Genomic DNA, 10,430 nt, shown 5'->3' on the forward strand with positions numbered 1-10,430 from the left:
CAGTGCCCAAAACTGAAGTTTGGGAAGAATTGGGAGCTTTTAAGCTGGGGTTGCCTTGTAGCCAAATAGAGGATCTTGTTCTGATCTTGTGAGAAGCAGTGTGGCAAATTCCAACATCACATAAATGGGGAACATAAGGATAATTTATCTCAATTATTTTCCCCATCTCTCATTTCCTAAGTGGCATTTTCTTGCTTTCAATGTCCATGTGAGATCATGAAAGCCATGATAACTTTCCAAGATGGTGGTGTATCAGACCCAGGTAAGTACATATGCACGTGCGAGCAGAAGAAATGACCGAGTTAAATCTTCTCAAAAGGTAACAGCAAAAACCATTGCACAGCATGAAGAATTAATGAAAAAAACTGAGACCATGAACATACTGATAGAAACCAACAAGATGCTACGAGAAGAGAAGGACAGGCTAGAACAAGAGCTGCAACAAATTCAAGCAAAGGTGAGTAATGAGGCTCACGTAAATTTTTCAGGTATTCAAGCTGAAGAGTTAGGTCTGGATATACCATTGCTAGTTACAATAACTGCATGTTTTAGACTGTGGTGATTCATTTACATCATACGCAAATAGGGAAACTTTCCGTTCAGAGTTGTAGAAGACACTGGTCCACCCAGAACATTGGAAAGTTCAAAGCTCAGTTTCATCCAGCAGTTATTTTAGCAGAATCCAGTGCAGCGTAGCTTGGCTTTGAACACACAATTAATAATCTTGTTTCCTTTGCCAAAGTTCAAGAAGTGAGAATCTGAGATTGTGAAGTACTCCCTGTGTTTCTTTCCTCTCTGTAGCATCATCCATCCCCTGCTCTTGCTCCTCATCCTTCTCCCTGCCCCCAGCTGGCCACTGAAAGGCAGAGAGCGGGAAAGGATGCTGTGTCATGACTTCCCAAGGCTGTTGATTTTGCTCCCTCTGTCATTGTTCCAGACCCACCACATTCCATTTCAGTGTCATAGATCCAGAGAGTTTAATCCCCAGCGGTGTTTTTTCAGGTACGCAAGCTTGAGGCTGACATTCTGCCTCTGCAAGAGTCTAATGCTGAACTGAGTGAGAAAAGTGGGATGTTGCAGGCGGAGAAAAAGCTGTTGGAAGAAGATGTTAAACGCTGGAAAGCCCGGACTCAGGTAGGGATTGCCTGTTTTGAGAGAAGAGGATGAGGGGGGGGAAATAAAATCAAAAAAACACCAAACAACTTAATTCTAAATTTCTTTCAAAACAACAACAAATGATAAAATGTGTTTGAATTATAAAGTGTTGCTTGTGCAGCTCAAAATAGGCTATCCTGATTTGGAGGCATTCCACATCAAAACGCCAAAGCGGTAGCTCTAATTCAGAGGGGTTTTCTGGATATAATGGTGTTATCATCTTAGAAGACACAAACTGTTTTCTCAATGTTTCAGCATTTATTGAGTCAACAGAAGGACACCGATCTCGAAGAGTATCGGAAGCTGCTTTCAGAGAAGGAGGCAAACACCAAACGTATACAGCAGATGAGTGAAGAAACAGGCAGGCTGAAAGCAGAAATAGCCAGGTGGGGTATAAGGCGATTAGTTCTTATGCAAAACCGATTGTTTTTATTAAAGCTGTATCTGGAAGTGTCATTTCTTAACTATCATGTAACCATGAAACCTTTGGTGTTCTGACTGTAAAATGAAGCAGGAATTGTTTTGGAAGCTCTCTTCTAGCTATTCTAAACTAATGTGTTTTGAATAATTTGTCTTCTACAAATACTTATTTGTATTGCAAAACCCTGGGAAACAGAATTCGCTACAGACAGTGGTATTACATGAATGAGCAGTATGAAATGTATTGATTATTTCAGGCATCCCGTCTGTATCTTCCTCTACTCTCTTGTTTCTTAGAACTAGTGCATCCTTGACTACAAGCCAGAATCTTGTTCAGAGCCTGAAGGATGAAGTAACCAAAATAAGAACAGAAAAGGATACTTTGCAGAAAGAACTGGATGCCAAAGTGGCTGACATACAGGAAAAAGTGAAAACTATAACGCAGGTCAAGAAAATTGGGCGCAGGTACAAGACTCAGTATGAGGAGCTGAAAGCACAGCATGATAAGGTAGGCAGAATTTTAACTGCAAAGAGACTGTATTTTAACAATTACGATTTCATCTCGAGTCATTCTTCACATTGCCTTAGTGTATTCCTTTTTGAATACTTATCTGGAAAAGCAGAAAATTGAATCATTTATTCTGCTGTTAGTTCAAGCCACCACAACACATGAGCTGCAGATCACTTCCTGTTCTGCAGTATCCGTAAGATTCATCAGCATTCGTTAGAGTGCCCGGGATCTGCCCAGAACTTATCGAAAGACTAGTCTGCATACAGAAATCCTTGTGAAGGTAACAACATCAGATAGCACCCCTTAGCATGAAACCGCTTCACCTATTTCAGATGGTTGCTGAAGCATCAACTCAGCCTTTGGTAGAACAGCAAGAAGAACAAGTTTCTGTCCAGGAAGTACAAGAGCTCAAAGACACTCTCAGTCAGGCTGAAGTGAAGACAAAGGCTTTGGAGGCTCAAGTTGAAAGTTTACAAAAGGTAAGAACAGAGCGGATGAGGTACGGACAGTGAACAGTTTTGGAGTGCTCTGCTCTTCCACAATCGTAACGTGGACCCTTGAAGAACGTGAGGGTGTTTTTCCTGGGTGTGCATGCACATATTACAGAAATACTTGAACTGACCTATTTGTGCCTGTACCTTACTGGGAAAGAGAGACCTTCAGCCTGGTTTCAAGTGTCTAGTGTGTCTGTGTTGTTTCTCGAAATAAGAAAGTGGGGAAGAGAATACTGTTCTCTCAGTTGTTCCATCCAGGGATGACTGAACTCCCCTCCTGTGGATCAGAAACCTTATTACAGTCCTAATGCTGGGTCCTTGGAGCTTGTTAGGCAACACATTTGCCAGAGTACCTCGTTGTGGTCAACAGTTTCTATCTCTCTTCCTCTAGACTATAACAGAAAAGGAAACGGAAGTTCGAAGTCTTCAGGAGCAGATAACCCAGCTACAATCAGAACTTGCTCGTTTTCATCAGGATCTGCAAGAGAAGACAACGCAGGAAGAACAGCTCAGGCAACAGATCACTGAGAAGGAAGAGAAAACTAGGAAGACCTTGCTGGCGGCCAAGCAGAAAATTGCACAGTTGGCTGGTATTATGGTGTTCTTTTTTTCTGTTCTTAAGGTGCTTGCTTCTGGTTGGGTTTTTGATCATTCCTGTGGAAAAGCATTTAAATGGGATGCTTGGGAAAATACAGCCTCGTTAATGTTTAACTTCAAAGGTTTTTATTTTTAAGTTGCAATTAAATAGAAAAACGGCATGTGGAAGTTAAAATTGCCTCTAAGACCCTCTTTGATAGCTGAACATTTTAAAGATTTCGCAATACTTCAGTAACTTACTAAAACAGCCGGGTATTCAATGTGCAGACAGCTTACAGTGGCAAGACTGAATTCCTTCCTGTTAGGTGCAAAAGAACAGCTAACAAAAGAAAATGAGGAATGGAAGCAAAAGAGCAGCTCATTAGAAGAGCAGAAGGCTGAGCTGGAGGTGCGGATGAGCGCCCTCAAGTCACAGTATGAAGGTCGAATCTGTCGTCTGGAAAGAGAGCTCAGAGAGCAGCAAGAGCGACACCACGAACAGCGAGATGAGCCCCCGGAGTCGACAAACAAGGTACAAAACCCTTGGAGGGAGCTGTGTGCAAGGACACCAGTCACTTGCGTGCCTCATGACTAGAGGAGAACGAGAGCTGGCAGAACAAGCAGCACAGTCCAGCTTGGTTTGGTTTCGTGTATGCGGTACTTAATACTCAGGGCTGCTTTATGTGAAGGTGCTTTCTCTAACTGTCCTTAACAGCAGATGGGAATTTGTGACATAGGACTCCTTTTAAAAAGAACCAAAAAAAAAAAAAAAATTAGTATCAGCCAGCCCAAGACACTGTACTATTCAAGTTCCTCTGACCCCTGGTTTTGGAAACACACAAGTTGGCTTCAGTAAGGATTCAGAACTTAAATTAAAACTTACTTCCTGCCACGGTCAGAATTCCCAGCACTAACAAAGATACAGTTACATCATCAGCTGCAAATGGGCCAGGGAGCTGTTTCCACTCTGCTCTTGTATTTTTATCCATGTGTTCAGTAAAATGGGTTCTAGCTGCTGCGGTCTCAGTAGCTTCAGAAAATACCTGAGGAATTACCGAGCTGGGTTATGGACTTGCTATTTGTTTTGGGTGATTTGCAATAATCACGGATTCTGAGTAAGTTATTCCTGAAAATCCATTAGAGGGATGATGAGTACAGAGATCTGTCTGCTGAAGTATTTCACTGAAGCACTTGCTCTGTTTCGTATTTTCATGGCATGATACTTCCTTTCCTTCCCTAATAGGTCCCAGAACAGCAGAGGCAAATCTCACTTAAGTCTACGCCAGCTTCGGGTGAAAGAGGAATGTGAGTTGAAGGGTTTGGGAGTTTCGCAGTTTCTGTGGTTGGCGTTTCGTGGTTTTGTCTTTATCTAGTTGTCCTTTTTAGTAAACCACTGGCTTTTCATAATTTTTCCTGAGTAACTTTGAAGATACTGATTGACATGGTATGTTCCCCCTGTTTCCTCAGCTACATGTAATCAGTAAAGCTTTTAAGCTGCGAAACTGTCAGGTTAAACTCCAGGAACATGCTATCTGGGAAACACACAAGATCTTCCTTGTTCAAGATCTCAAACATGAGAAACGGGGTGACAAAAGAAAATAGCCAATGACTAAGCTCTAAAATAGGCAATATTAGTGTATTTGTGAGCGTAAGTAACAAAGTCCCTTTCAGTTTTATGATGGAGTCCTTCGGAAAGCAAGGCTTTCAGAAATAACTCCTAAAATTTGGCTGATCCTTGTGCCAACCAAGAGATGATGTTGCTTTGTATTGAGTGAACTGGTTAGTTTTAACGTTAAGATATCTTTAAAGTAGTAAAGACCCAGTAATAAAGATCCAGCGCAAGCCACATGCTGCTCTGCTGGATCTGCGTACAGATTAGCTTTGGAGAAACCTGTCAAGCCTCTAAGCTTGACTGCTCTGATGGTGTAGTGTGTCTGTCTTGTCTTAACTATAAACAAATTTTGGAAGACAATTCATTATGCCCTTGTCAAGCTTTTAAATTTTTAAACTTTAAAAATTAGTATTTCTGGCTATGATAATATATGCACATTTGGTGTTTGAAAAATCTGCTTTCTGCTATGATGAAATGTCCTGTTTTTCAGTGCCAGCACTTCAGATCCGCCAACAGCAAATATTAAACCGACCCCTGTTGTGTCAACTCCAAGTAAAGTGACCGCTGCTGCAATAGCTGGCAATAAGTCTACTCCGAGAGCCAGCATCCGTCCAATGGTGACTCCCGCTACAGTCACTAATCCCACCACTACTCCAACAGCCACGGTGATGCCTACCACACAGGTGGAGACTCAGGAAGGTGAGCGCGTCAGTGTAGCATAAGGATCTACAGTAACTGCTACGTTTGCCTTGAAGTCTTGGGAATTGTTAGTTTGAAAGTACCTCAAATAGTTTTACCTTCATCTCTGTCAGTATTGTGCTTTCGTGACCACTTCTGTTGCAACAGTTTGTGATTTCTGAGCTGGAGATGGGTTCAAGCAGTGTTAACTCGATCCGTAAAAACAGTGAATCTGCTTGTTGAGGGCGTTGTGAAATAGAGAATGTGAACTAGGTGATATGAAAGCTGTTGAACCTGCTGCTCTTTGCTTTTCAGCTATGCAGTCGGAAGGACCTGTGGAGCATGTTCCAGTCTTCGGGAGCACCAGTGGTTCTGTGCGTTCCACCAGTCCTAATGTTCAGACGTCTCTCTCTCAGCCCATCTTGACTGTTCAGCAGCAGACGCAAGCGACTGCTTTTGTGCAGCCCACTCAGCAGAGTCACCCGCAGATCGAGCCTGCGAATCAGGAGCCGTCCCCTGCCATTGTGGAGGTTGTGCAGAGCTCGCAGATAGAGAGGCCCTCCACCTCTACAGCTGTGTTTGGCACAGGTTGGGTTTAGTTTGTTGACCTGCCTTTTTGAATAGCTCCTTTTAAGTAGCTCCATGGTCCAACCAGGCAGAACAGCAAAAGAATATGCTTTTTTTTTTTACCCTTTAGTTTATCGCACATATTACAAACTTCTGAGGTTCAGCTCCTTTCTTGAACGTTCAGGAGTGGTACCTCTGAAATGCTGGTGTCACTGCATTCCTTAGAGCAGAAAATAAATGTGTTTGTCTACTCAATTACCCTTTAGTTTATCGCACATATTACAAACTTCTGAGGTTCAGCTCCTTTCTTGAACGTTCAGGAGTGGTACCTCTGAAATGCTGGTGTCACTGCATTCCTTAGAGCAGAAAATAAATGTGTTTGTCTACTCAGAGCAGCACTGGGCCTTAATACTTTAAACTTTGCTGCTTCTGTTTCCATGGCACTGTCAGAGCAAGCTGAATTTGAGGAGTTATGAGTAAGCTACTGAAGCTGGAGTATAAAATACAGAGAAGAACTCTAGAGCTGCTTGGGGTGATTCACTGTTGCACATCTGTTTGCCCTACATAGTGTGAATTTTGGTGTAGAACATTTATTCCCCTAAACACACTTTTGTAAACTGTGGGTTTTTTTGTTTCCCAGTTGATTCTCTAAACTTTCAGGTGTACTTGTCAGAAACAAACATGTTGGAAAAAATATTTTAGTCGTACCCCAAAGCTTACGTTTGTGGTCAGTTAGGTTGCAAATTACAGGTCAAAGACTTGTAACAAACAAACATGTTGGAAAAAATATTTTAGTCGTACCCCAAAGCTTACGTTTGTGGTCAGTTAGGTTGCAAATTACAGGTCAAAGACTTGTAACCGAAGGGTCATTTTTTGTTGTCATTTTGTTGTCATTTCATTTTTTTTGTTTTGTACGGAAGGGTCTGATGTTTCCGTGTCCTAGGAAATGTGGTTGTCTCTGATTCTGTTTGTTATGATTCAGTGAAGAAAATGAGATGATCTTCCAGGGTAAAATGCCAAGCCTTTTCATTTTTTTTGTTTTGTACATTTGTGGTTCTGAAAATAACGGAGAGGCTCTTTTAAGTTTCAGCTACCCCAAGTTCTTCACTGTCTAAACGTCCACGAGAGGAGGAGGAAGATAACACTGTGGAAAACTCAGACCAAATTTCAGAGGAAGCAGTGGATGTGCCTCTGCCAAAGAAACTGAGAAGCATCCAGAGAGTTGGACCTGAGGTTTGTCAGAATGTAAAACGCTGCTACTTAATCTGTCCCTTTTGGAAGTTTTTAATGGAAAGAAGGACTATATTACTTCAGAGCAAGTCAGTTAATTCTTAATGTGACTCCTTGGTCTGTCGTGGGGGAAGCCATTGTGTTTGGGTATGAAAAAGGCAGAGGTTATGCCAGTGTCAATGAGTGATGCGAGTCTTAGTGAGCTGTAGGATGGGAGAGAGAGGGCCGGATCCTGGCATGGAGGAGGAGGAAGTACAAACGTTTTTCCATGTGGAAGGTCATTATCTACAGTTACTCTGGAATAAAACAGAGTGTGTTTGAGAAGGTGCTAGGGAAGGTGGATGAATTCCCTGGGAAAGCTTCCAGGAGGCGCGTGTGAAATAGTGATGTGAGGGAATTGGGATGTCCTGGAAAACCAGGACACTTGTGACACCAGTGCACTTGAGACAAAATCTCACAGCAGGCAACTCACAAAACATGTTAAGGAAGTCAGAGATGGTTTATTACCTCTGTACAAGAGGCATGTTGCCAAAAAAAAAACCGGCAACAGATTGTGTAAGAACATCATCACTTAATTTAGCTGAGAGGATGGAGGTGGAATGGGAAACCTCAAGGGTTCGTTTTCGGTACTGAAAAGATGTAGACACTGAGGTCGGGTGGGCTGGACTGGGGGAATTGTATTTTTCCAGGGTGGAGAAATGTGAGGTGCTAAATAAAAGCAAAGCTAAGGAATGATAGTAAAAGGGGAATAAAATGTTGCTCATGATCTTTGGGGGAAGAATTACCTTTTTTTTTTTGATATTAAAAAAAATCTCAAGTATCTCAAAGAACAGAACTTCGGGGTTAATGGTGTGTTTTAAATGAGAAAAATACATGTTCTTTCAGGAAGAAGTGACAGCAGAAGAGAGCACAGACGGGGAGGTAGAAGCTCAAGCATACAATCAAGACTCACAGGACTCAATTGGAGAAGTAAGTGTATTTGAAAAGAACAAAACGTCACTTCAGTAATTTCAGCAGAATCAGGGATTTTGTTTTATTTCAAACTCTCAGTATTTCTAGAAATGAAATCTCAAATCAGATATTCCAGAGGAAACCACTTATAACCACTTAAAGTTTAGACTTGCTGTGTGCAAGGATAGATACTCCGTTTTTATTGCACTCTCTGTACCTTTATAAGTAAAATTCAGCTTTGCAATCTTGAATTTTATTTCGATGTGTTGCTTTAGGAATCCCAGTACCCTTAACCCCAGTTTTATACAGTGAAACTGAGATGTGGAGGTTAAATGAGTCACAGTGTTAAAAGTGGAATTTGAGGTTTAATGTTTTGCTTATTCCTTTGGAGTTGTGATGTTGATAAAAAAAGCATTGGTTTTGTTCTAGTTCTGTAAAATGCCTGTGGTAGCTCTGTTAGGAAGCCAAACAAAGTAAAAACTGGGAGTCTCCTTTCACCTCAGAAAGGAGCAGAAGTGTTACGGTAGTTTTCTAACGTGGCAGAACCTCGTGCTGAGGTGTGGAATCTCTTTTCTGTAAGCAGTGGTGGGTACCTGGTCTTCAGTCAGTCCTCTTTTCCCTCACATCCTTCCCGTGGTACGACAAATATTCATCTCCCCATTAAATCCCAGCTCTGGCCTTTCTTTTCCATAGGGAGCTTTAAACCCTCTTTATTAACAGCTTTGCTACTCAATGTAATTATTTGAATTCTGCTGCTAGACGGCCATTTGCAACATTAAAGTGTCACATCTGGAAAATGACAGAACCTTGTTATTGTACCTGAACCAAAAGTCTTGAATGCCACAAAATGTCTGTGGTAAAGTCATAATTTTTTAATTTTTTTTTTTTTAAACCAGATTGTGGGGCACTGTCTCTGGTGTGTTTCTTTTTTTTCTGAACACTTCTGGTCATACTTGTCAGATTTGGTTCAAATGTTTTGAATACACCGATGGGCTGAATGGAAGGAGAACGATTTCCTAGCTCCCTGTCTGGCTGTCTTGGGAATTGCATTACTGTTCCTCCAGACCAAAAGAATGCTAAAACAGCAGCTCGGGGTTCATGCTTAGAAGGGAGATGGTTGTTCCTTGATCCTGGGGAGACTCGTGGTTGTCTGTAGTTGATAAGTGACAATCAGCTGCAGCGCTCTCTTTTGTCTTCTCCTGTCTTAGTTATTAAGAAACAGCAATAACTAGTGTTTCTGTCGTAACCATCAGAGTTTGTTTCTCTTCTCACTGTCCCATTACCAGCCTGCTGCACTAGTAGCTGCAGTGTTGGTGGAGAACTCAAGAGGGTGCTCCTTGAAGTATCCGGGCAGTTGTTTTGGCTGAGTGTGAGGTGTGAGCAGAGTGTTTCCCCTGGTGAGGTTCCTCTGTCTGTTACAGGCTGTTACACAGGGAGAGTACACGCCCATGGAGGACAGTGAAGAGACCTCTCAGTCTATCCCCATTGAGCTGGGACCTCTTCAGTCGGATCAGCAGAACACTACTTCATCTCAGGATGGTCAGTCCAAGAGAGATGATGTCATTGTAATTGATAGTGATGATGAAGATGATGATGATGAAGAGAATGAAGGCGAGCAGGAGGTATGTATGTCAGGGAATTACTTTATGAACTACTTCGCTTACAGTCTTACCTTTGGTAACAATCACTTCGCAGAACTAATTTAAACCATTTATTTTTTACTGTATGAATAGTCTGTATTTCTGTAGTCTGGACTTTTAGTGGTTTAAAGGTACTTTCTAACTCATTTTGATTGATTTTTTTTTTTTTTTTTCTTCCAAGTTACAAAATTCCACAGTTCCTCTAGACTATCTCTGACTATTAAACGTACAAGTTTTTCAACATACAAGGGTAGTATCAGTGAGGAGAGACTGGGGGCTCCCCAGTTCAAGAGACAAGGAGCTACTGGAGACAGTCCAGTGGAGGCTGTGAGGATGAGGAGGGGCTGGAGCATCTCTGTGCCGAGGGAAAGGCTGAGAGCCCTGGGGTTGTTCAGCTGAAGAACAGGCTGGGAGGGATGTCATCAATGTGATCAATAGCTAAAGAGGGGTCAGGAGGGTGGTGCCAGACTCTGTTCAGTGGTGCCCAGCGACAGGACAAGGGGCAATGGGCAAAAACTGGAACCCAGGAAGTTCCACCTGACCATGAGGAGAAACTTCTTTGCTGTGAGGGTGCGGAAGCCCTGGCCCAGGCTGCC

The 10,430-nt window shown here is 42.2% G+C and overlaps 1 protein-coding gene across 1 annotated transcript in view; it reads left to right on the plus strand.

Annotated features, from left to right (window-relative positions):
• Positions 1–10,430, plus strand: part of TPR (translocated promoter region, nuclear basket protein) — a gene marked incomplete at both ends in the record, with an annotated part of 36,276 nt that overhangs the window by 17,569 nt on the left and 8,277 nt on the right. Inside the window, 13 exons of the mRNA XM_010137473.1 lie at positions 320–457; positions 1,003–1,134; positions 1,411–1,541; positions 1,873–2,083; positions 2,419–2,565; positions 2,972–3,170; positions 3,483–3,688; positions 4,400–4,461; positions 5,259–5,467; positions 5,762–6,034; positions 7,098–7,246; positions 8,129–8,212; positions 9,616–9,816. Coding sequence (XP_010135775.1) covers positions 320–457; positions 1,003–1,134; positions 1,411–1,541; positions 1,873–2,083; positions 2,419–2,565; positions 2,972–3,170; positions 3,483–3,688; positions 4,400–4,461; positions 5,259–5,467; positions 5,762–6,034; positions 7,098–7,246; positions 8,129–8,212; positions 9,616–9,816 — 2,142 coding nt within the window. The remainder of the gene's footprint in view (positions 1–319; positions 458–1,002; positions 1,135–1,410; positions 1,542–1,872; positions 2,084–2,418; positions 2,566–2,971; positions 3,171–3,482; positions 3,689–4,399; positions 4,462–5,258; positions 5,468–5,761; positions 6,035–7,097; positions 7,247–8,128; positions 8,213–9,615; positions 9,817–10,430) is intronic.

Source organism: Buceros rhinoceros, unplaced genomic scaffold (assembly GCF_000710305.1).
Source record: "Buceros rhinoceros silvestris isolate BGI_N320 unplaced genomic scaffold, ASM71030v1 scaffold4146, whole genome shotgun sequence".
Lineage (NCBI taxonomy): Eukaryota > Metazoa > Chordata > Aves > Bucerotiformes > Bucerotidae > Buceros > Buceros rhinoceros.